The 26275-nt window shown below is 39.2% G+C and overlaps 4 protein-coding genes across 7 annotated transcripts in view; 2 read left to right on the top strand and 2 right to left on the bottom strand.

Moving 5' to 3' along the window:
* Positions 1–17354, top strand: part of LOC134815992 (transcriptional enhancer factor TEF-1-like) — a 28604-nt gene extending 11250 nt beyond the window's left edge. For 2 of the 4 annotated variants that reach the window (XM_063824645.1, XM_063824643.1), the window contains exons 7-16: positions 7430–7568; positions 7886–8019; positions 8874–8905; positions 9565–9670; positions 11309–11419; positions 13593–13709; positions 13966–14030; positions 14480–14561; positions 15841–15993; positions 16190–17354. In XM_063824645.1, coding sequence (XP_063680715.1) covers positions 7430–7568; positions 7886–8019; positions 8874–8905; positions 9565–9670; positions 11309–11419; positions 13593–13709; positions 13966–14030; positions 14480–14561; positions 15841–15993; positions 16190–16300 — 1050 coding nt within the window. In that variant the 3' untranslated portion in view covers positions 16301–17354. Of the gene's footprint in view, positions 1–7429; positions 7569–7885; positions 8020–8873; positions 8906–9564; positions 9671–11308; positions 11420–13592; positions 13710–13965; positions 14031–14479; positions 14568–15840; positions 15994–16189 lie in introns of all 4 variants that reach the window. The other 2 variants (XM_063824644.1, XM_063824642.1) reach the window with 1 other exon arrangement.
* LOC134815991 (protein DD3-3-like) lies at positions 2929–5042 on the bottom strand. Its single transcript, XM_063824641.1, has one exon. The coding sequence runs from the start codon at positions 5016–5018 to the stop codon at positions 2985–2987; it is 2034 nt and encodes a 677-aa protein (XP_063680711.1). The 5' UTR covers positions 5019–5042; the 3' UTR covers positions 2929–2984.
* Positions 17294–21099, bottom strand: LOC134815993 (potassium voltage-gated channel subfamily A member 1-like). Its single transcript, XM_063824646.1, has 9 exons — positions 20966–21099; positions 20548–20691; positions 20048–20281; positions 19732–19882; positions 19507–19598; positions 19247–19379; positions 18442–18552; positions 18042–18155; positions 17294–17802 (listed from the first exon to the last, which is right to left on the bottom strand). The coding sequence occupies exons 1-9, from the start codon at positions 21080–21082 to the stop codon at positions 17687–17689; spliced, it is 1212 nt and encodes a 403-aa protein (XP_063680716.1). The 5' UTR covers positions 21083–21099; the 3' UTR covers positions 17294–17686.
* Positions 21100–24994: 3895 nt separating this feature from the next.
* Positions 24995–26062, top strand: LOC134815446 (uncharacterized). Its single transcript, XM_063823981.1, has 2 exons — positions 24995–25049; positions 25440–26062. Exons 1-2 carry the CDS (start codon positions 24995–24997, stop codon positions 26060–26062), a joined length of 678 nt encoding a protein of 225 aa, XP_063680051.1.
* The last annotated feature ends 213 nt before the right edge of the window (positions 26063–26275 follow it).

The raw sequence follows: 26275 nt of genomic DNA, 5'->3' as shown, positions 1-26275 counted from the left end.
TTCTCTCTCTCTCTCTCTCTCTCTCTGAGTGACCGAGTAGTGCGCTCTCTGACTCGCCTTACTTTGGTCAGCTTCCCCCTTCCCCCGGACTTCCTGACAGAAATATTTGTAGAATTCCCTCTGAATAACAGACATGCCATACTGTACTGGTCTCAGTGACAACCCTATATAGTGCTTTCTGTGTTGTATTGCTAATTTACATGGCAAGAAGAGAAGTCATACCTAAAATAACTGATTCTAACATTTTCTCTCTCTCTCTCTATCTCTATCTCTATCTCTATCTCTATCTCTATCTCTATCTCTATCTCTATCTCTCTCTCTCTCTCTCCCTCTCTCTCTCTCTCTCTCTCTCTCTCTCTCTCTCTCGCTCTCTCTATATATATATATATATATCTCTCTATCTCTATCTCTATCTCTATCTCTATCTCTATCTCTATCTCTATCTCTATCTCTATCTCTATCTCTATCTCTATCTCTATCTCTATCTCTATCTCTCTCTCTCTCTCTCTCTCTCTCTCTCTCTCTCTCTCTCTCTCTCTCTCTCTCTCTCTCTCTCTCTCTCTCTCTCTCTCTCTCTCTCTCTCTCTCTCGCTCTCTCTCTATATATATATATATCTCTCTGTCTCTCTCTGTCTCTCTGTCTCTCTGTCTCTCTGTCTGTCTGTCTCTGTCTCTCTCTCTCTCTCTCTCTCTCTCTCTCTCTCTCTCTCTCTCTCTCTCTCTCTCTCTCTCTCTCTCTCTCTCTCTCTCTCTCTCTCTCTCTCTCTCTCTCTCTCTCTCTCTCTCTCTCTCTCTCTCTCTCTCTCTCTCTCTCTCTCTCTCTCTCTCTCTCCTCTCTCTCTCTCTCTCTCTCTCTCTCTCTCTCTATCTCTCTCTCTCTCTCTCTCTCTCTCTCTCTCTCTCTCTCTCTCTCTCTCTCTCTCTCTCTCTCTCTCTCTCTCTCTCTCTCTCTCTCTCTCTCTCTCAATATAACATTGTAACGTGTAATGATGTGTAACTAAAAAACTGCCTAACTGGCTCATTGAACGCAGGGTGTACCGTTATAATAATACACATGAGAACATTTTAAACCTGGCTTATAACACACGCACTTTACACAACACTCATATTACACTCCACATGTTACATGGTACAAGTTCTTGATGTTGAAGATTTCCATATAATATAGTCTACATAATTATGAGCTTTAAAGAATGTGTAAACACGCCAGCTAGAAGCAGTAGCCGCAGCGAGCCCCGAGTTCTGTGTATTGATTGCTGCTGATAGAGATTTATTATAAAGCGTGTATAATTGTGTATGGGGCGTGACACGCTGGACACACATGCCAATTACGTCATCTAAAAAGAGCTAGAACAAGAAATTTAGATTAAAACAAAGGCCTGGTACCTGGTTTATTGGAACGAGGTTGTGTGAGTGTAAAATGTGGTCACATGCGGTACCTACACTCGCACGTTCTTTAACCATTTGATTATGTGAGTGAAGACGGCGAGAATGTGGCTACATATATTGATGGTGTACATAATGTGTACAGTGTATAAGATCCCACTACATGATGATGATGATCTCGGTACAGGTAGAAACCCGTCATGCGTGTGTGCTGCCAACACAGTTGGTACTAATCTCGAGCAAGACAGGGCATGTTGAAATGTGCTCAACATATCTTAAATATCCTAAAAATTGTAAACATTTACATGGAATACAATTACTGATATATAGTGGACTGTTGTGGACAAAATGACACAGTGCAGTTCTTTTACATAATGCGAGATACACAATTATATACTACTGTCAAACTGCTCAGGTATTACTTCCAGGATTCGTCCCATTTTCAATATTGTTCCCATGTTAATTGTCAAGATTTTCCCAATTTAATTTCTAGTATTTCCCACGACGATAGCCAGGATTTGTTACATTGCCAATATTTTCCCTATTAAGTTGACAAGATTTGCCCATGTTTATTGTCAGGAATTGTCGTCGGTTAATGCCCGGGTATGCTACAAAAATGGAGGTATTGAAATGAGATTGTATGCTGTCATCAAGGTTCAGTTGAGTCGAGCGAGTGATGATCTAATATATCATGCGATCCACTGTATAGTAAACAAGGGGTGAGTGTAGAAATACCCTATAATTGCTGGCCAGCTATAACCCCCTTCTAGCCTGGACGCTGCACTGGATCAAAAATCTAATTAAATCGAGCAGTGTGTAGATCATGGGTTCTCGTATTACACTCCCTCCCTCTCTCTCTCTCTCCCTTCTCGCTTACACTACACTTGATATAGTACGTGTGTGCAGCTAATTCATTGCTACTTGTCTCGCTTCCTTCCCGGCCGGAAATCAGAGACTCGGTGTCTTGTGGATCACAGTGTTGTGATGAGGAGTCATTGTTGTGACCATCACACTACTGGTCAGACACTGTATCAGGCGAGTGCAAGTCTTGGGGTTTGTGTCTGTCTAGATTGGATCCATGCTATGAATATTCCTATACTTTGGTCAAACCCGTCGAATGATCTCATCCAAGTGCGATAATATAAAATATCAACGAGAAGTTACCGCGCAAAATATAACGATTTAAAAGCCTAATTTATTACCGGGCATCTTTTGGCAGGCTTCCCCTCACTGAATAGTGACAGTCTTTGCGGACATATCCAGTATCAAGTTCTAGAAAGGCATGTTGTAGGGGATCCCCGGAATGCGAGGAATGTGTGCTCGTCAACATGATTAAGTTTGGAGCTGCACTTTCCGGGACAACTCACTGCTCTCTCATTGGAGGGCAGGATTATAACTGGCAGCTCAAGCGAGTGTGGTCCTGCCGGCTGACTGAAATTTTCAACTGTACTTCTGATTTACAGGGTTTCCCATCCCCGAATTGAAGGAATGATGTCTACATTATCTAACTTTAGAGGGTTTTAACAAAATGAAACGACATAATGTTTAAAATTCTGAGTTCTTAAAAAAGAACAATTCGGTACATTCAAGTTGGATGTTTAAAGGTCAGGATCCTGTACGATGATAGAGCCCTTCTGGGAACGGTTAGTGAAGGCATTATTCCTGGTGCACAGGTAGAAGTAGTTCCCAGCTCCCTTCACCTTCAGCACATGTCCACGATAACTAGCGTTAGCGTTATTGAGCTGCCCCTGAAGAGCTTCCCTCTGGTTTCCAGTGAGACTCTGCTCAGCAGGACAAGTACTGTGAGCCTCGTACCCACAGTAGTACCCGGAACTAGCTAGGGACACTGCGATGTCTTTTGGGGAGGCATCCGGAGCAGTCAGGGACTCTACGTTGCTCCAGAGGTCGGACTTATTGAATTGTTGAGGGTAGCTGGTATCCAAGTCTCCTGACATCTGGACAAAGTTGTTCCGGTCGGTAGCATCAGTTCCTTCTCCCGCGCGGTTGGGCGGGTTTGTGTTGTATCCTGACCACTGAACATGCACTAGATCTCCAGTTGCCATCTTTAACTCGTCGGGTACAAAGTCGTATTCCACAGCGGGGAAATTCTGCACGATGTTACCCCTCTGGCCTCTGACGTTCAGATTGTGGAGAACTTTGCCAGCCATAGCTTCAGTTCTTGGCAGGACCTTGAAGATGTGTGACCTGTCCTGGAATGTGCGACCAAACTGCGCTGTGTTGATTGCTAGAGCTAGTTGCAGCTCATCTCCCTCGCCTAATATGTTTACTGTCGGGTCGTTCGTTACCGGCGAAGCGTCCCCGTTGGAGTCAGCGAATGTGTTCTTTGAGTCGTAATCTGCAGTGGTGATGTTGTACCTGACCCTGAGAACGCACCGCTTAGTGTCTCCGCTGGGGAAGTGAGGAAGTCTCAGGTTAAATCTGGTAGAGTAGAGAGGGTTAGCCAGGGCGTTGCCCAGGTGGTTATTCCGGGTAGTTGCAGCTCTTCCGCAGAACGGTCGAGGAGCTTTTACAATACATTTATCTTCTTCAGAGTCACTTCTCAGTGGTCTCCATACGACCTGGTTAACTTCATTTTGCGCCGCAACCTCATTGCATGCCTCCTCTGTGTCAACTTTCTCCAGGACTTCAAGGTAAGACTCAAAAGAAACCCACTTTCCACCCTCTGCTGTGCAACCCTCTTCATGGATAGACTTACCGTAGTCTCTCGCTCCTGGCAAAACACACCTGTACTTATTGTTTGAGTTGAAGGAGTTCTTGTTCACATTTCTGCAGTTGGAAGTGTCCCCGAGATATGCAGCGTCTATCCAAGGAGTCCGCTGGTACTCTGCATCATATGGTCCCTGAAGTGTAGGTTCCCAGTAGGGATAGTAGTCTCGCTCCTCAGGACACTCGAACCCTCTCACATTTCCACCCTTATTCTGTCTTGTCCTGTGACTGCTAGGGTAACTCTTTTTGTCGAAGAAAGAATATCTGTTGTCTTGGATTTCTTGATCTGCCCTAAAGAGGCCGTTGTTGGCCTCTCTGTACCGGCACATATCATACCACTTAAAAGATTCGTGGAGACCTCTGTTAGCATCGAGTGCAGCGTACGCCCCTGCCAGACGTGCGAGATGTTCCTCGTCTGTCATCTCATGTCGACCCTTTCCCTGGATGTATGTTTGTCTATTAGTAATGATTCCATCCCTCAAGTAGTTAGCTCGCTCTTTGGTATCCTGATCACTGTCCCCGTCTCCAGCAGGATAATCGTCCTTATCTCCCTGGTTCATGCACATGTACTGGATCACATTGTTACACTGCACCTTGGGGTTGGCTCCACAGCCGTGTTGGTGCGCCCACTCCACCACTAGACGGCTCTCTTCTGCTGCTCCTGGTCCACTTCCGTGGTATTCTATCTGGAACTGTTGGGTGTGGTCCTCGTTGTTAGCCTCAACTCCTCGCTCTCCTACATTGTATCCTCCCTTGTTGTTGTTCTGTGAGTCAAACAGTCTGGCTCCGTTCTTTCTGTTCACTGTGTTCTCGTTCAGTCGGTTGTTAGATCCCTTGGGGTTGGTCATGAAGATGTCCGCGAGGGAACACCCTACCAGAAGTAGAGCTAAAAACAGAAAGTTCATGTTGAAACTTAAACAGTTTTAGTTACGAGTGAAGATCATAGGCCTTTGTGTTCCTTTTATACAGCGTCAAATAGGTTCACCAGATGTTTATCATATCGTCGATTAGTTTCGCATGGAGTTCGATACATTTAGCACCAAACTTCTTTATTATATAGGTAATATATTCAATAAAATTCAGACATCCCAGACATTATTGTCACTTATCTTTTTATCACTTCAATGATAGTTGATACACCCTATTAAACCTTCACAAAGCCTTCTCATTGGAGTCTAAGCTTTGTGTCTCGCCAAAACGTTAAAACAAAGAATGTTCTGTCAAAGTTGCCATGTTCGAAAGCAACAAAACGCTGTCATTATCAATTCTAATTTGAGAATTGTCGAACAAAGAATTGGAGTGAGACGCCTGTGCACTGCCAGTAATATTTAATACAATACTTTTATTAAATGTCTTGCGAAACTATGGTGTATTTGAATTGCTTTGTTTAGTGAAATCAATCCTTAATTGTCAATATATTGCGACATTGCGTGCGTGGTCATTCTGCAAATTTCTGGAGATCTTTTCACATCGCAAAACAAACCAGTATTGAATGATAAGTTAATGTTATTAAATAATTAGAAAAATCAAAAAGTGCATCTCTTTGTGCTATCAATTTAAATAAACATACACCTCCAGACTGTTTGGTATGATAACCTGTAAACACTAGCCCTACAGACTCCATACTGATACTAAACACAACCAGCGTTATGCGCAATCATACAACCCACAATCCATTACAATCGAGCCGAAAGTCAGGAGTCATGACATATTTTCCATTCTCAAAGTATCTGTGGTTTGAGCTGACAGTTCAGATAATTGTGTCATGCCTGCAAGAACTCCGCGTTACTAAGAAATAACACCCGTTATAGAGTTACAAACACTCCTCGGGCCCTGCTTACTATGAAGTGCAATGATGCTCTTTGATGTGGCTCTTGTGGTTTGCTAGTTGCTTCCAACTTCATACCGTCACTGTACTATGAAATAGTACTTAACCGAAACATGGGACCGACGTTTTACTCAAATGTCGAACAGATAAATTTTACATGCAGGATAATCATAAAACTCGATAGTTATGTCATATATTTGAGTTATTCTGTGCTACATATTATAAAACGTTCAAGTTATATGAACTGAATTACACCTCCCTTGATTCGCAGTGAAGTTGAGGTGAACTGGGCGGAACTCGCACTTTAACATGTCACTTAGTAACCTGCCTGGTCTCTCTCTCTCTCTCTCTCCCTCCCTCTCTTTCTCCCAATGTGGTGCGACACAGTGCCACTTGTAGTGCTCACGTCATGTATCCACTGTATTATGTAACATACGGCCGCACAGTCCACATATAAAAAAGTGTGTTGCAGGGAAACTCGTGCGGAATGCTGCTTGTCGACGCAGACGGGGACACAATACTATTTGGACTATTTGTGCCGTAACGTGTGAAGGTGACTCCTCACGAGGCCTGCTGACTATTGTCACAGCGCACTCCCTCTACTTTTAACTGCATATTGTTGATAATATGCTCGCCCTGACCATGGGAAAATGGAGAGAAAGTTGTATTGTTATAAAGGACGATCTCAATCAATAAAAGTGTTTGTGTGCGCTGACTGACGCGATCTCAAGCAGAGCTCATTCCGTACACGTCATTCAAGTTGAAGCTGAGATGGGAGATCGGTTTAGTAAGACAATCTACAAGTTATTAGCAGGGTAGTCACTCGGTCGGCCGTACAGCACATGCGATACAGTCCATAATTAAAGCTTGAATAAAGTGCTCAATCGAACAATGCACCAGCAATTTGGCTATGTCCTTGGCTTTGTCCTGGGTTTATTGATAAAAATGCCCAGTCTTTTGTCAAGCGGAGAAGTTATTTTACCTCGCTCAAATTCTTGGAATGAGAATAATGGCAGTAATATTTCTAAAGGAGCACAATTAGATTATTGAGTGGGCGACTGAAAGATTCGTAATATTTGACAGTAGAAATATGTGGTGAGAGTTGAGGCTAATAGTTAGGTGGTTGGTGTTGACACAGTGTGCGTGTGACAAGGGAGAGAGAAGGAGTGTTCCCCAATTTAGCTAAGTGGATGACTTGACACGAGCGACCTTAGGACCAGTAAAAAGTGTCGGGACCGTGCATAGTTACACTAGCTATGCGAGCTTCCTTACAGCTATTATATAAAAAACTAGTTGTATTATATATATACAACTAGTTCTACTAGTACTAGTAGCAACAACATAATCTTATAGCATACCCGGCTCCACCATTTACAAGTGCGATAGAAGTGTCCATATAATATATGCGCTGAAAATTCCTTTATATAAGTGCGTTGCAGCCACAGATCAACTCTCTAATACTGAACTTAACATTTCCTTGTGTTTCAGAATGAGGACCTGAAAGAGAAAGCGATAAAGAGGTCACGAGACTCGCCCCCTGGATCCGGGCTCTACTACCACAAAGCAGATGTTCCCATCAAGTCGGAGTGCAAAACAAGTCCCGGAAATCTCACCGGACAACCGCCAGGTCCGTTTTTCTGATCAATTTCTTAAATTTTTGGTTCTCGGATTATGCAATGTCCGGTTCCGGAATATGCAATGTCCGGTTTCTGTGTTATACAGCGGATACACCCTTTTACAACACATGTGCAGTTGAGCTTCTATGACATTTATGAGGCTTCATCCGTCTATTCAACTTATGCACGATTCGAGTCATCTTCTATTTTGACCAGCGAATTCTTACACATCAATCCAGCACCAGATTGCCCTGTATTTGTTCACTCACACAATTAGGTTACTACTGAACTATCCCTGAAACCTGTCAAACATGTGCTCTACTCACAGGAATACAAACGAGCGGCTTGAACAACATGCCCTTCATCAAATCTGAGGAAGGCAAGCTGGACTTTGTGAATCAGATTATGAACACGACACAGGCGAGTCTCAACGGATACTTCCCTACCTCGCTTCAAAACGTGGTGAGTTATGCGGCCAAGTGATCTGAAGCACGGCTTTTACCGTCAACAGCTGACTATTGACCAGAAAAAAGGTTTAAACTGGCGAATTAATACAAATTATTATCTAAAACACGCTTCAAATGATAAGTCTCTGTCACCTTCCTTTCGTCCTGAAAATCTGACCTGATATGACCAGTTTTTGCATAGTTACTAAGCGCAGAGCCTGTTACATTGGCCTTTTCAGATATTTTATGACAAAAAATGCATACCTTGCTTTAACTAGAACTATTAACTTCCTTCGAAATGATCTCGAACTAATAATGGACATGCCAAATCAAAGAACCGGCCATGCAAATAGCAAATAGTTGCAGAACACCAGTTTTACAAGCTGAAAAGTAATATAGCAAGTATCAGTTTAAAGTTCACAAAACTAGGACTCACAAATCTCGGAATAAAGTAGCGTGTAACCCAGTCCAGTGTCCAATATAATAATTGTAAAGTATTTTGTGAAGTTGCTAAAATTCCTGTCATGCCTCTGTCTGCTATCACTGAGCTGCAGCAGCTCAATTCGCAGCATTCCTGCCAGCTGGAATGTTGAGCATTCACATTACATCCTTACCTGATATATGTGTGTATGCATCTTCAGTGGCGGCTAATTTGGTTATAAATACGTAGCCCCGGAATTTGAGATATTTTGGCGGGAATTTTTTGATAATGGGGCTGCTATTTCTGGCTGGAATGTTTTGCTGAGTGTCTTCCCCTTACGTAATTTGTTGGGGTGATGCAGCACGGAGTGCTTTCCACCAGCAAGTTTGTGGTATGCGCTGCAATATGTGCTCTAACAGTTGGAATTTAACGTATCTCATAAATTTCAGGCATTCCCGCGGACTCTGTCTTCCATTGTTGAGTGAGTACTTTTCGTCTTATTTTGCGTTTCTCTTGTGCTGTGCTATACTAGTAAGATCTTTAACTTGTGTACAATGTTATAACACACGTTTGTAATAGTACTGAGCAACAAGAATTACGCGATACGAGGTAGGCCGGTTACTGGTTACTAGGCCGGTTACTGGTGATTAGGCCGGTTACTAGGCTACAAGGTTAATGTCACTCTCAAGTAGATAGTATCTTGCGTACTGATAGGTTTACACATGATATGTATCGTCCTGCATGTCATGTTTTGAAGTGGATCACAATTGTGAGACTTTTGCTTATAAAATATTGAGACAATCATGCGGGCTTGTAAGAAATAAATTTCAAACGTGGCTTCCTCGTTAGTCATGTCTTATTCAGAACTTAAGAGCAAAGTTGAGATTAGAAATGTGGTTCTAAGTTGCGGCCTAATGCAATTTTATCTTTACCAGAGCACTGTAATACCGCAGGATGAGTATTACATCATCCAGGGCCCTCAACATATAATATGCTAGGCATAATGCATATCATGTTTTCCGAATTTTGGTTTTTTTTTTGTCCCTCAAGACCGAACACCAAATCTAATTTGGAAATCTCACAAAATAACGATGATGTAGTGCTCCGTTTATAGCTGGTTAAATTGAGTATTCCTTGCAGTGGCTCGTTTGGAATTACCAGGACGACCAGGCCTCATCCTCACGTGGGCAGTATGGAGACCAGCCGGACACCACCTGCAACCAGTGCTACTACTGCTCCTGAACTGGTAACTTTCACTTTCACTTTCACTGAATTGTCTGTCATTGCTATTGATATCCCATCGGTAATTCATATAATATTAAATCTATGTTCATCATGATATTAGCAAAAGTGCTATAAAATTTGTGTATTAATACAAAAATTTTATAATTATAATTGCTTTTCTCTCTTGAGCGGAATCTGAATCAAATTTAAGTTATAGTAGTATGATGCTGGGAATTGGGATTACAGCACCATTATTTTCATTATAGTGAGTGATGGCTCCCCAAACATTTATCCATATAACTTTATACAATTCTACGGCATACGCCTCAATAGTGAATAACCACATTGTGATATTCATATTTTTACAATTTTCCGTGAGGCGACAATTCTAAAAACATAATCTTCCAACCACCCGATCACTCTAAGATTACATTGGAGAAAGAAATGGTGAATATAGTGTCTTGCTTATACTTTTAAAACAACATTTCATGTTCCTGACGGCAATACTAAAGCCTGAATGTTTATGCAATATTAGTATATAGTAGTGCAAATCGTATTTTTAAATCCCTATATAAAGTATTTAAACTGACAAGTAAAACTTAGTATTTGTTTGACACAACTAAAATCTTACTGACATAGTAATTAGTATCGGATTCAATGTATTTAAATGACACACTGCGCCATTTCAAAAGTAATATTTATAGACTGTATCAGGTATCTGCTATTGGCTAACTCGCCGTGTGTTTAATTTCCTCACTCAATCTAACTAACACTTACGTGGCTTAGTGTTTAAACTTTAACCCAAAGTCAGTTCAATCTGACTGGGCGTCATGCTTACAATCATGGCATGTTAATGGAGGAGGCTCATAATATGAAAAGTATCTGACCACGTGACCTGATCACACATTGTGTCAACATTAGATTATATCACAAAGCTAATGGGACTCTTGTGCACAACAATGGTTTATTTACCCTTGAGATTATTATATTGCAATGTTACAATGTATAGCCCCTGTAAACTGGAGTCGGCTTGTCCCTGTGTTGACTGTTAATGGGTACAGCTCATTGGACCGGGTAAATATGCTGTTGATTGTTGAGGCATATCAATATTTCAATATGTTGCCCCTCATGCGAAGTTAATAGAATAGCTCGGTCAAAAATTAGCTTATTTGTTTTGTGGCAGCAAACATAATGATACCTTTAATGTGCTCTAAACAGAAAATTTCAATTGGAAAAGATTAAATACTCTTGCCCTAATTACTAATGACAACAATTTGAATTAACCCCTTTTGTGTTTTACCTTTGAATAGTGAGATTGTAATATTAAAAGGTATAAAATGCGGCTTATGGGAAGGCTTTATTCGGGGTATAATTTATCTTTGTCCCTTTTATTCGGCAACAATTATGGGAATTATAACGACGACGCCTTACGCATTATGCGAATTGCAAAAGTTTCAAATGTGAAACTCCAACTCCGTGTCCTTAACCCATTTCAATCCCTCAATCAATGCTGAGGCTTTCCCTTCACACATTACATTTGTATTATATTATGGACTTGACAACTAGTGCGGACTGTGACGTCAACCCCACCACGAGGAGTCAAGTATTTTATGTTTCAGATACTGAATAATATTCTGAAGTTTAACTGTAAATGTTTCAGAGACTAAAGATGCTCAAGTTTAACGGTTACATGGAGAGAACAGACAGATCGTGGAGACACTATTTTATCGACCTCAACACAGAGACTGATTTCAATGATCCTAACATGGAGGTAATTTTTAGATACAAAATTTCTCAATCAAGCATATTTCTATTATTTTCGATGCCTAATGAAATAAAATGACCGCTAGGTAAAGTAGAGTTAATCAAGCACAAAATTTCGTGCCTGGCAAAGGCGCAGGTACTCAACTTAAGCAGGAATAAATTAAAATGTCAGGAATGAATGAAGATATAATATTTAATATCACTTTATCGTCGAGTTCATGGATTGTCATTGCCCGTCGGGATTTTATTGAAACCCCTAGAACATGGATGATCACTCTAAGTTAAAAAGATGATTTTTTTGCAGTCACCTTGGTGTCGAATTCTTCTAAAATATAAACTGGTCGAAAATTGTTATCTGTGTAATCTTTGTGATCTTTATTAACTGAAATATTCGCTTTCCTCGACGTGCAGACTTATTGGTAATCAAACACGGAAGTCTCCTTCCCCCTATTTCCTCTTCTCAAATGAGTATTATCACCATCTCCATAGAGTCTGTTAACAAGTTATTGGAAGTTCTAGAATCAATGAAAATTACTGCAATAACGCTAAATTGTTTGATATTGAGCAGCTCTCGGGTTATTAGACACATTGAGCGTTAGAGTTATGTTATAAAAATGTGAGGGGATAGTATTTGCACTATCCTGACTATGTGCAATATTATAGGTGGTTCAAGTGCTAAAATCTGGGAATTACTCTCCCACTACATTGTATAACATACTGGCTCAGGCCGTTAAATTGTTCTGTAATATACCCCGGTCAAACCGGTGACGCGGACAATCACCAGCGCACTGTAGTCAGACAGATTTTAGCTCTTCTGATCTCGTGACTTGTCATTGCCCTTATATGGGCGCCACGTGACCTGATGTCACGCCAGTTGTAGTGACGTCACGCCACCTGCCCTGACGTGCTGCGGTGAAAAGCGGGGTACTATTCAGGTCTAAGTCTAATTAGGAAACCAGCTCGTCCGACAGCAGCTGGAGGGTTAATTAATTTGCATAAAACATTGTAAAGCATATTTTATACAATGTCGGCTGTAGACCTGTTTAGTATGCCATGTAAGCATGTAGCTCGGGATCAAACAATGCAAATAGGCAATAAAGGCATTGTCAGTATTTTGAGGGAAATTTAATGTTACACTGTATTATCACAGACAATGTGTACCGCCACCCCAACAAGAGAATGTCAATTTCTGCCCTCTTGGAATATCATGTTCCAAGAATATGTTACGTAAAATTGTACCCCTATATTTGCGAATTTATTTATAATATTTGTACCTTCTTCTATTGTAATGCTGTTAAATTAAGGAGCCTTTGTTCCCAAAATGGGTGAACGCTCAAATTCTTTGACACCCATAATATAACCGCGCAGATAGTATTAAAGAAAATGTTAAACTTATTGTCATGTGTTGTTATATAATGTTGGTGATAATTGCTCAATTGCTGCAATAACTTAGTGATTGACACTATAATAAAGCTACCACATGAGATAGGGTTCATTGTGGGGTGCTATGAGAGAAGGGTACGTGGCTGGTCGATGTGTACTATACTGCAACTTGTCTTTTCAATACTACAATCTGGTTAATCCAGTCACCAGTGCAGATTACAATTCTGCCGGTTTATTATTCATCAATATTACAGCTGTACAATGTACCCGGTATCATTGTCTCGTAGAAACTACGTGGACAAATGCTCTGTTGGTTAACTAATGGTGGAAGTATCGGTGATATTTCGTGTGATTGCCCCTCACTTTCCCCCCAAAAACTGTGGGAACTCGACGTAATTGGGTGACGTTGTCTATGTCGGTCCCCCTTAAAATTCGTGTAATTGAACTCAACATACCTGTCCCTAACCGCAGTAGTTGTACAGGTAATTAAACGAATAATTGATACGGTGAGGCTCCATGTGGACCAACTTACAGCAGAATCATACTTGAAACCTAGATCAAGATTGTAAAAATAGATATATATGCGTTTTGGCTACGTAAAATTACGTAGGGTATCTACAAAGTTCTCGATTGTGTAAGAACGACACGTATGTGCGGTGAGAAGTGTGTTGAATGAAAATAAATCTCAAGTTTATGGCAATGCGGTTAAATTGATCAAGTAACATTCGTTAATTCTCAAATCAAATATGGCACTTTGATCACTACCTGACACTATGTGACCGGTTATACTTTTACAGAGGATAGACATAGAGAAGATACATGACAAGTTCAGAGAGTTCCCGAGCGGAGAAGGAAGCTTGAAGGAGTTGTTCGAGGCTGGACCTTCTACAGCTTTCTTCCTCGTCAAATTTTGGGTAAGCTGATGGTTCACTTTTATTTTTACTTAACTATTTTTATTAAAATTAATATCATCTGAGACCTTTACGAATCAACATTTTTCTTGAAATATTTCAATCCAGATTTAGATATCATTATTACATTGTGAAATGAAAATTCTGGAATTAGTAAGTTCTGACCTATTTGATTCTAGGATTAGCTGGACTGCAGTCTATTGCTGTAGTACTACTGAAACTACTGTCATGACATCTGTTAAATTTGTCTTTGTCACAGGTCGACCTGAACATGCCCAACAGCGATCCCAAAGCGAGCGACATCTTCTACGGTCACGATAACAAGTACGTGATGGTAACCTAGGACACGTTATTTAGTAACCTCGGTCACGTGGTTCACTGGTTCAGTAACCTGGGCCACGTGACCTACCATGTAGATCATCAATCACCACCTATCTTTATTTGAAATTTGATACTGTGCCAGCATTCTCATATTATTGTCTGTTTTGTTTTCATAGAGATCAACTTAAAGTATGAGTAGACATAATTTTAACTGTTTTGCAATTGACATTATATCATAATACACACACGCTCACAGACAATGTAATTGATAATGTTTTATAGTGATTAAACTCATCGTTCGATATGCTGCGTAGTTCAAAGCAATTTTAATCATTATACATAGTCTTGATATAATATATTTAATATTTATCCAAAGTTGGGCTCATCAGTAACTCATCCTCATAACAATCAGCCTTGTGGTGCACATTTTTAACTAATGTTTTTTCCGTCAGGTACGAATCTCGAGAGAAACTGCACATCAAGGTTTCCACAAAGGCTTGCTCATTTGGAAAAGGAGTCGTGGAGAAACTTCAGGTACAGGTCAATTCATCAACAATTTAAATCTAATTTTGAGTCGTTCTGATTTAACTTTAAAGTTATATAATATGATTTAAGTATCTTCATCATGTTGTCTGCGCGATTACTCGGTTCATATTTATTTGCTGTCCTAAGAATGTCTCCACAAAAGTTTACGTTCGCGTTATGACGCACAACGCACTCTCTGCCAAGATTCTCCAAATGCTTGGGTAATTTAGTGGCCAACACAATTTACACTTAAATTTCTTTGACCATATTTTCATCCTGACGCTAACTTGGATGACATAGAGCATATTTTGCTGAAACAAGCAATGAACATCGCGATCGGTCATCTCTCCTTATATGAAATGTAAAGCTATTGACTATCACTGCATAACGTGGGTTTATATTCCTACTTGACACTGGCAGGTCGTGACTCAATTGCACTGCAGAAAACTATTGCTGAAAATTTAAATAGAGACCTGATGACCTGGCAAAATACATCCCTCTTAATTTTCTACGTACATTTGTTCTATGGGGCTATGGGGAGCAAACTCAGTTTTAAACTCCAGTTGTTTGGCTCCTCTTGCTATGTGACTACCTGACTCAATTAAATTCCTTTGTGGTTTTAAGAACACGACCACGATCAAATGTTTTGCAATGTTGTTGTGCCTTCAACAATGTCACGGTTTGCCAAGATATTCAATATATTTGGGCATTCCACTGATCGATCGCAAATTATTACCCAAAATTATTTGACAGTTTATTTTTACCTTGGCATTTTGTCGAGACATGATCATTTTACATTAGCTAAAATAGTAAACCAAACTACTTAGCCAAGTCAGGAAGAACCTTGTATGTTAGTTATTCAAGGAATTCTGCATCCGGCTTACAACAAGTTAATACAGAGCTCTATTCAGGGTGGTAACATGAAAATGTAATACGATACCGAATGTTCGAGAATTCGAATTTTACGTTACGCGCGCTCACTACGAGATCTTAAAAAGTCGGATAGTGTCCATACAAATTATTACGCGCATTTAAATTTTTGTGCGCGTCTCAATTGATCGACTGCACGTTTACTACGCATGCAAGTCAATCTGATTCTATTTGTAATAAAAGTAATTTGTGACGCAAAATATAGACGAACAACGCTGCAATAATTCAATTTTATAAAATGGAGCCACTGCTTTGATAAAGGTAGATCCCAAGGGGCGTTAGGACTAGGATATTTTTGCACTCAATGCATACTTAACTTTTAATTATACATTTTGCTGAATTTTATTTAATTCTTCAGACTGTGTCTCCGGTAGCAGTAGATGGACGACTGATCTACGATGTGGAGAAATCTCCACTCTGTGAGTACATGGTGAGCTTCATCTACAAACTGAAGGACTTGCCTGACACCAAACTCATGAACAACGTACTGGAGAATTTCACCGTGTTACAGGTAACGTTAAGAACCATACTAATATGAAACATTTCCTTCATTGATTTTTTAGTGTATCGTATCCAAATGACTTATTTTGCGATTTTGATTCCTCTAAGTAGCTAAAACTGTTGATATTTACAGTAATTAAATGTATTGTCTCATTAAATTCACTGCTGCCCTTCGTACTGAAAATTTTAATTTGCCTTAATTACAGCACGTGACGGATATGGAGACATCGGAAACGTTGATGTGCGTGGCGTGCGTGTTCGAGGTGTCCGAGACCAACCAGTCGCAGTACTCCATATATCGCCTTGTTGGCCAATGACCCTTTTAAATAATTGATTTATTTTATTATAATTGATATCAGAGAGGTTTTTAACTGACGTTTAAATCAAGCTCCCTCGTTTTTGGGATTCTGTTTTGTATTTTGTTGAAAAATGTTCGTGCTAGTCGACCGTAAGCTATGTCTTGAACCATAGAGTTGACAAAACCCACCTCCAGTCAGGGTTATGATGTTGAAAATATAACTTTGAGCTAAAGGTCGACTATCATAAAAGCCATGCCTTGTATTTGTAAATGTTTGATAAAGAATGCGGTTGATAAACGCGGGAGTAACGCTTGGCTCCGTTTTGATATATATCGCTTACTCTGTATAAAAGTTAAATTATTGACAAACTTTTAACATTTTAGACTTTGTGTAAAAAACTTTTTCAAGTTTCAGTTGGTTTTAAAGTCTGTTGTGGTGATATTGAGATAATAGCCAGGGATTAATTTTTATGACAACTGTTCCCCCTTAACTCTGTTCCTTTTATCCTTACCATCTTAAGTTACACTCTGTTGTTGAATCTCAACGTAAAATAAGATAGGTATTTTAACTTTTCAACAAACCTAACACTGAATGGGTTCGTTTATTTTTCTAACTGTTAAAACATTTTTAACCAAAGGGGTTCGTTTTTATATAGCTTAGTAACCAATTTTGATATTACACCCTGTGTAGTAATAGACAGTTGTATATCATAGATGTTAAGTATCGGAGATTATTTTTCCTAGTTGCCAAACTACATTGAGACAAGTTGCCATGGTTACCCAGTCAGGTTCCTGGGTAATATTGTTGGTAACCATGGTAACCACTTCCTTGAGTCTTCGAAGTTCGTGTGAATTTTCTGAGATTCTAAAATTTATGATCTTTCTTCTGTGGATGAAACTTCAAAGATTAATTTATCTTTTAGTAATGTTTATGTCAAATCCGTTAAAATTTACTCTTTTATATATTGCTACTTTATTAAGGTCGATTTATTAGGATTTTGAAACACTTCTTAGCGAGATATTATGATTCTTTTGTAATATTTACATTCGGAATGCAACATATTTCAATAAACAAAAGAACATTTTTTACTTCGGAACTAGGTTACAAAATATGCTTCCCCAGAGCCAACAAAACCATGTAAAACGTTGAACATTTATATCGAAAATTTCATGAACGGTAAGTACGTAGCAAAAGGAAAAAATGTCAAAATTTACGTATTATTGTTGGTTAATTTATATCATGAATTTATGCCATTAACAATGTATCCGGGTAGATAAAAACTACAGTTCACTTTTCAAAACTAATCCAATCGATTTGAATGTCCAGTTTTTCTGGCTTTTGGATCTTCATGTCCACTGCCTCATGTTTCGTCCTGGTATCGAACCCTCTTTCCCAACATTATCCTCATAGTTTGTCCTTGTACTTTGCATACACTCTCGTAAATTTGCTGACAATCACCGTTACGGGCAACGCTATGATTATCATGCTGAACATCATACATACCGAGGCTATCAGCTTACCTGTAAATAACTGGGATTAAAGGACGAAATACTACGCTTCTATAAAAAAAAGTACATCTGGGTTTTATATGTCCCCAACTCCAGCTCATAAAATAAGGGTGAATACGCAAACCAACACATTTAATCTTTTAAGTATCCTTTTAAAGACAGCAGATGTCGGAGAGTAAACGCTCCAGCGAACCACCACTGACAATAAAATAAGTGTAACCTGCGCATCTAATATGCTGTATTGAAATTACCCCAGGCAGATTTAGGATACATGTCTCCGTAGCCGACTGTACTCATTGTAACCACAGCCCACCACGAGCTATGAAGGATGGAACTGAACGCGCTGTCTTGGTCAAAACTGTATTCTGAAATATCATCTATCATCCACAGTGCAAAGTGTAGTGAATATACGTTTACTCATAATCTTACCTGGGGACCTCAGGCTATCATGTTCATAAACATAGAATAGAGATTCGGCGGAATGACAGGCTGAGCGCAGCCCAGTAACTCATAATCATATAGTCGTAATACTAATAGCAAGACTTACAGGACTTATAGTGTGGTATTATGAGGAAGTTAAGCAGATCTTTAAACACGACAATCTGAAGGGATAGGCGAATAGTATATACATTTTAATTGATACCGACTTACCAATGTAGTACATAATGCTCCCAAATATGATGACTCCAATAAACCAGAAGAAAAGCAGCAAGGCTAGCTCGTTAACAGACGATGTCAATGTCTTCGTCACAATGATAATACCTGAAATTATTTTGTAAATCACTGAATTCTGCTTGTATCCACCTTGTTTTGTCAGTACAAGACCGATTACTAACACTGCATTTATACTATTTTAAAAATATATATTAAAGTCACTATATTGTGACGGTACATTAGAACTAGACAGCAACAAAGTGTGAAGGGCATGAACGGAACCCCTCGGTTTCAGTTCCTTGTTTAACACTGCCGTACAGCAATGACATCCTCCGGGTTCTCCAAGGATGGGCACATAGCTCACTCCACACCGTGCTTTGTCAAATGTTGCTTATATACCAAGGATCTACAGGAAATATTTCCTTGTAAGTTTAGAGGGCGATCTGTGAACAGACAACTACCTCATTCCCAACTATAGGAACTAGAATTTCTATACTATCCCAACGAGCTACACCAAGCATAGTTTCAGATGAGAACAGCCGCGATAAATCAGCAGGCTAGTACTCTTGATTATATATTAAAGTCACTATTGTGACGGTACATTAGAACTAGACAGAAACAAAGTATGAAGGGCCTGAACGGAACCCCTCGGTTCCAGTTCCTTGTTTAACACTGATGGCTCATGATATCACTGTTCCTTGATCTTAACTGCTGATTTCCAGTAACAAAACTTCTGGTTGCCTTGGTAACTGATCTTGTAGCCGGTAACGTTGATGGTTAGAAATTTTAGATAAACACTGACCCTTGGAATGTCTGGCAAGTTTGAGGACTCGAACGACTCTGAGAACTCTGAGAACCACTATGGCGTCAGTGTTACTGCTGCTAGAAGTGTTGGTTTCACCACCGACTGCTGACTCGACTTCCCCTGCACTCAGCTGAAACAAATATAGATTTATATGTAGTTCCAGAATCACTATGTAAGAAATACCTGACCAGTGTTCATCAAGTTACTTTCAGAATTTAAGTTACAAAATTTGGTATTTGTGTAATTTGTATTCGAACCTGAACGAAGTAAGGAATAATGGTGATGAAATCGATCCAATTCATGAGAGTCTTTAGAAAAGCTACCTTGTCAGGACAACAAATCAGTCTACCTGGATGTTTCTGTTTTCAGTTTCACTCAATCTGCTTCGTAATATTCAATTATACACTAAGAATAAGATATGTATGTTTCTGTTATGATACGCGAAATAATTAAAAATGTATAGGTACTGTACTACTACTAACCAATAAGCTCGACACTGAAGAAGAGCACGCAAATAGTTTCAGCCACAAAGAATGTAGTTTTGACAATTTTGTCGGGATTTTTCATCTCAACCTTGACGTCTGGCATCGTCTCGACGATGAACAGTATCACAGCTACCGTTATTGCAAACACCTGAACAATGAGCACACACTAGATAATTTTAGTGGTTTTATGTTTCATTGTAGTTGTATAAATATAATCTAAACTTTTACCAATATTCAAATTTATGACGTAGAGGTTACTGAAAAAAAATACATTCAGCATCTATTTATAAAAGTCTCAGAAAAAAACACTTACATCAATAATAGCCCATACTCTAGCTGCTTGAGAATATTTAGGATCTTTGAAAAAATTCCACAATTTCTGAACGAGAGTGGTAGGATTCTCGTAGGTAGCGTTCGGTTTTGATTTAGGTTCTATTTCGAGGGAGGCTACATATTCTTTGTAGAGGGCGGCCAAACCAAAGAATTCAAGTTCTAAGTTATACTGGTCTGTTGATACACACGATGGTCTGTAGAACTGACCGTTACTCTGAAGAATTAAGATATTTATCTTGACAGTCTACAATTTGACAATTAATCTCCAACATACCACTATGATAACAGATAAAATTTCGATAAATTTAATGTTCATCATAATCATAATAATGATATGATTGTGGACACAGGTCACAAGGGTGTCTATAATTGTCTAACCTAAGTGGAAGAAAGAAGCTGAAATATGACTGCACTTTCCCCACTGACAATGAAAATGAAAATCAACACTAGATCTAAACAAGAATATGGAATGGAATGTACCTGATAAAAATAGAGAATACTCGAGAAGATTAATTTATGCCTCTCTAGAAAGTAGTGATTCTTTTCTGAGTTGTAGTATTTCTTTAGTTCGCATTTGTTGCCAAGCAACGTTTCAGGGTATCTTTCCAGCGTACTTTGATACACCTGCATGAGATGGAATGATACTTATTTTAGATTTTGTTAAATATATGGCGGAATCAGGAATTCTGATTATTCCAACTATTTTATCACTGATTTGAAACATTTACTCCATTCCATTATTTTTACTTCCGTTCTGATTATCATCAAGTCCAACAATACTATATTTTTGAATAATCAAATGTCTAACGAACATTCCCAATACCACCCTCAAATGCCTCTTATAATAGTCCTCAATCTGATCTCATTTCATTATCATTAAAAACACCCAAAAGCAAACCTCGTAGATCCCCCCTCCAACATTTAGTCTGACAATCTGTGAGGAGCTGTGAGCGATGCCATTGTTGGGAGGCTTTACGAGAGGCTCTGTATCTAGGTCACTATCCATGTACGTCATCAATTATACCCTTCCCTAGCAGCCATTTTAGTAGTAAGATCAACATAATACCGATAAAGGATTAAAGAGATTGGTTTAAAATCAATACTGATAGCTCTGTTAAACAATTTGTATAAGTGCTTCTGTAATTTAAACTATAACGTCTGAAAAAGAACTGCAAATGAAAAGCTTGGAAACAAACTGTCAAACTGATTCTCATGTAACTAATGAATCTGAAGATGACGATAAGATTGACGCATCAAAATAACATGGCGGTTTTTGATGTCTAGCCCCTGTACATCGTTATCAGAATTATTACCTAAAATAAACCATAACCCAGATTTTAACCCTCCTAAAACCAAACTTTTACCCTAGCCTCAACCACAACCACTACATGCTAATAGTTAAAAATAAAAAACATGCAATTGTTTGATGAAATCTAACGAAACTTTTCCACCAAAAACGAAATATAGGGCCATTTCATATTGTAACTGATAGTGAAAACAAAGCAATGGCATCATCTTTGATATAAATTGCTTGCAAGGGAGCATTCCACTTGCATAATGCACAGCGATGATCTTTGCTATGCAGGCAAACAAAGAAGTACATCTCTGGGACGCAGGGAGACAGGGAGTGCTAAACTTCCCAAATCAAGACAAAGAACTCCATCATAACTATTGTTTATCGAAAAATTACACGACTAAAACTCGAAGAAACTGTTTCGAAAGTAACAGTATTAAGTGTAGAATATACGCTTAGATAGATTATCATGAATAAATTGTACTTGACTATTTCATAATTGTCCAAAGGAATCGATTACAAGTGCACATTGTTCAATTACATAACCTACGGCGAATAAGAGATGAGTCATCGGCCAATTTAAAAAGTTTATCTGCGATGATATCATAAACTGTACGGTAATTCATCCTATTACAATTCGCAATCGTTATGATAATTCCACAACCTTCGAAGGCAATTTATCTTATTACTATTATTATATTTACTATATATACATATACTATATATATATATACTATTGATACTTTTCAAACAAAGTTAGAACGAATTCTTCATGTAGTGCATCCTGGGTTTGGACAGGATATGCCCGTTTATATATTAGTATTACTATTATAAAATATATATATATATACTATATATATTACTATTATATAGAATCGTTATGCATGAAGGGCCTTCTAGATGAGGAAATGGTCTAAGTTAAGAAGTTTGGCACCGTACTATAAGTATAACGAACATCAGAATTCATATTCATTATCGATGACTTGACGTTTATAGCTACCCAGGGCAGCCAACCGCAAGTCCTCGCGGCCAACGAATTAACTAATTTATATTCTCGATGTCTCCCGTGCTTTCCGGTTTGAAATAGATGTTATTGTGTAACAATATACAGCCCCCCCCCCCCCCCCCCCCCCCCCCCCCCCCCCCCCCTGTATATTTAATAGCAACTCTCAATGTGCATGTGGGCTGACTTCCCGCAACAAAATTTTAAAATATAAGCACGGGTGACAAGGAAAAAATAAAAAAGGAAAAAATAATGTACAACTACAGATTATGATGAAAGAAACTGGACGCTCAACCCGGATGTCAGGTGTGGTTAATGGCAGCTGGAAACGGCAGGTCAATAGTTCGGTCGAAAGCTGAAATTGAATTGGTTTATATGTCTATAAATCATCCGATCATGCGAGTTTTATGTCAGAGATGTGTTAATGATGACCATTTATCGTAATCAGCTGTTGGACAGTTTACTGAAGTGATTACAAATGGAGATTTAAAATCAATCCAGTTTTTATGTCGACCACACTTCCGACCAGTCACAATGTCACATTCTACGTATCAGCAGGCATCCAGGAACTACCTCTTAAGATTCGTAAAGGTGACAACTATACAATCAATTCAGAATAATTCGCTGACTGAAAGTAACTCAGTTTTATCACTTCATCACCGGTTAATGACAGGTTCCGAGCATAAAATAACGGCCGTGTCGACTATAGTCAATAGTCATGGCCATTATCCAGCTGGCATATGCTGTGTAAACATTTACATAAACGGCTGTCGAAGGAGAGGAGAGTTGAGCCATGCAATGTAACTGGTAATATGATAAATATAGCTTGATATTACACCGAACATTTGCATAAACAAATGATGCTGATAATTTGAACAATAGCAACCTTAGTTTAGCGTGACCCAGGTTACACTACACATATCATGTACTGGTAGTCATGTACATGGTAGCACTGGCAGTACATGGCAGTACATGGTAGTACTGGTAGTACTGGCAGTACTGGTAGTACTAGTAGTACTGGTAGTACTGGCAGTACTGGTAGTACTGGCAGTACTGGTAGTACTGGCAGTACTGGTAGTACTGGTAGTACTGGTAGTACTAGTAGTACTGGCAGTACTAGTAGTACTGGCAGTACTGGTAGTACTGGCAGTACTGGTAGTACTGGCAGTACTGGTAGTACTGGCAGTACTGTTAGTACTGGCAGTACTGTTAGTACTGGCAGTACTGGTAGTACTGGCAGTACTGGTAGTACTGGCAGTACTGGTAGACGTGTATGCGATACTCGTTAGAACACTCAGACGAGGAGACTGTCATCTACAAATCTATTTTACATGGCTCTACGGTTTACGGTTATAAGACGCAAAACAAGAATACTCGTTAACATTGTTAGTATTCTGTAATGGGCAAAGCTAAAGCGAGCTAAAACAGTCACATCTAAACACTAAAATTGCATTTCCTGAAAACGGAAAGAGCCGATTGCACGACTTACTTATAACATGATCTTGTTGATGTATGATACATAATTACATAATTACTTAATTACGATGTCTTGTCCATTGTCCAACGCCACCTGATCGTAATTGCTAAATTAACTTAAACCGGAAGTATCTCGCTACAATTTGAGGAGGGAGGCGGGAAGAGGGAAGAGGGAAGAGGGAAGAGGGAAGAGGGAAGAGGGAAGAGGGAAGAGGGAAGAGGGAAGAGGGAAGAGGGAAGAGGGAAGAGGGAAGAGGGAAGAGGGAAGAGGGAAGAGGGAAGAGGGAAGAGGGAAGAGGGAAGAGGGAAGAGGGAAGAGGGAAGAGGGAAGAGGGAAGAGGGAAGAGGGAAGAGGGAAGACGGAAGAGGGAAGAGGGAAGAGGGAAGAGGGAAGAGGGAAGAGGGAAGACGGAAGAGGGAAGAGGGAAGAGGGAAGAGGGTTTCAAAAACAGGCTGATTTTGACCGGGATTATAAGCTGCAATTTCGGTCGAGCCTTGACTATTAGTAAGAATTGAAGGACCAACTGAAAGAAATTATGAGATTGATACAGGATGAGTTTCATTGTACCAGTACAACAAGTTAATAACTAACGCGCTGTTGCTTTGTGGCGATGTGTGAAGAATATTTAGTGCTAATTTTTGTCAACTCTTCCATCTTTGTATTTATAAATGTGTCGCAATAACAGCAACACATACCACCATGCCCTAGCAATTAGGATATAAAACTATAAGACAAATGGTTAATTATTTCGTTTAGATCGAAGATACGATCAAAATACGAATACTAATTTGTAATGAGGTATTCTAGTACATTATGCAATCTCACTATATATAAAGCGAGACGATATATATGGAGGGTTCCGTACCATTTTACTGACAGCACGGCATCAACTTTAACGCGACTTTCCGCAAAAACCGTAAAAGATATACAACTGAAACGTTTTTGACTGGGTCAAATGTTTTAATAGCCTCCAAATCAGCATGAAAAAATAAAAATTGGCCAAGAAATAAGAGGTTTAGAGCCCAAAATTTGGACCCCCAAGTGGTGTCAAAAACACGAATTAAATAGGTAATAAATATTTTAGTCTCTTGAGTCTTGACACCATTTTAGGGTTATACGGGTTCCTGCTAGTATGCATAATGCATAATGCATAATGCATATCCGAAATTACCCTTTTCTTCCACCCGTTTCAACGCCAGCTACGTTAGGTATTTATATTCTGAATTCAATAAGTAACACAGGTTCCTTGTTGATAATCAGCTATCAATTTTTGAATTTATGAAAACATTTATTGTATTTCCCGTAATTAATTATAATTTGACACCAGCTTATGTTTTGAGAATTAACAATTAAGAAAAGTAAGGAATACTGATTCTTCAACTAAACCTAAAATTGCGAAACTAAAAAATAAAGGAATAAGAGTTTTTGTATTTTCTTCTTTTGTAGCTTATGTACTCATTATTCAACAAATGTCCACTTCTTTCGCATCTCTGAAAGAAACATATCAACTTTGGCTCCTCCAAACTCCAATTCAAGACCACTGGTCTCTTCTATCTCGTCTTCGTCTTCTCCACCATCAGTATCTTCTCCACCATCAGTATCTTCTCCACCATCAGTCTCTTCTCCACCATCAGTATCTTCTCCACCATCAGTATCTTCTCCACCATCAGTATCTTCTCCACCATCAGTCTCTTCTCCACCATCAGTCTCTTCTCCACCATCAGTATCTTCTCCACCATCAGTATCTTCTCCACCATCAGTATCTTCTCCACCATCAGTCTCTTCTCCACCATCAGTATCTTCTCCACCATCAGTATCTTCTCCACCATCAGTATCTTCTCCACCATCAGTATCTTCTCCATTATCAGTATCTTCTCCACCATCAGTATCTTCTCCACCATCAGTATCTTCTCCACCATCAGTATCTTCTCCACCATCAGTATCTTCTCCACCATCAGTATCTTCTCCACCATCGGTATCTTCTCCACTATCAGTATCTTCTCCACCATCAGTATCTTCTCCACCATCAGTATCTTCTCCACCATCAGTATCTTCTCCACCATCAGTATCTTCTCCACCATCAGTATCTTCTCCACCATCAGTATCTTCTCCACCATCAGTCTCTTCTCCACCATCAGTATCTTCTCCACCATCAGTATCTTCTCCACCATCAGTATCTTCTCCGTCGTCTTCTTTTTCATCTTCTGAAAAAATATATTAGTATTAACAAAATGTAACACTAATAACCAAGCAATAAGACTGAACATTTACACAATATAATAATCCATATTTTGCCAAAATGTTTCCATTTTAACGGCCGTAATTGCACTATCAGAATAGTTTTCAAATGCATGTAATTGAGTAAGCAGATGGACTTTAAGGGTGCCTGTGTAAGTTAATATGAATGAGTCCCAATCCTGATCTTCTTCGGGAA

This window comes from Bolinopsis microptera, chromosome 5 (assembly GCF_026151205.1).
Source record: "Bolinopsis microptera isolate Bmic1 chromosome 5, MBARI_Bmic_1.0, whole genome shotgun sequence".
In the NCBI taxonomy this organism is placed as follows: domain Eukaryota; kingdom Metazoa; phylum Ctenophora; class Tentaculata; order Lobata; family Bolinopsidae; genus Bolinopsis; species Bolinopsis microptera.
The sequence above is the reverse complement of the archived record's forward strand: the minus strand, read 5'-3'. Positions and strand labels throughout refer to the sequence as shown.

Excerpts from the sequence above, each read along its gene's own strand:
- LOC134815991 (XM_063824641.1), bottom strand. The coding sequence starts at position 5,018 with ATGAACTTTCTGTTTTTAGCTCTACTTCTGGTAGGGTGTTCCCTCGCG.
- LOC134815993 (XM_063824646.1), bottom strand. The coding sequence starts at position 21,082 with ATGACGTACATGGATAGTGACCTAGATACAGAGCCTCTCGTAAAGCCT. Across the intron at positions 20,282-20,547 it reads GTATTCTCTATTTTTATCAG|AGTAACGGTCAGTTCTACAG; the intron begins GTACATTCCATT and ends TTAATTCTTCAG. Across the intron at positions 17,803-18,041 it reads GTATCCTAAATCTGCCTGGG|GTAAGCTGATAGCCTCGGTA; the intron begins GTAATTTCAATA and ends AGTTATTTACAG.
- LOC134815446 (XM_063823981.1), top strand. The coding sequence starts at position 24,995 with ATGCATATCCGAAATTACCCTTTTCTTCCACCCGTTTCAACGCCAGCT. Across the intron at positions 25,050-25,439 it reads TTCAACGCCAGCTACGTTAG|TATCTTCTCCACCATCAGTC; the intron begins GTATTTATATTC and ends CTCCACCATCAG.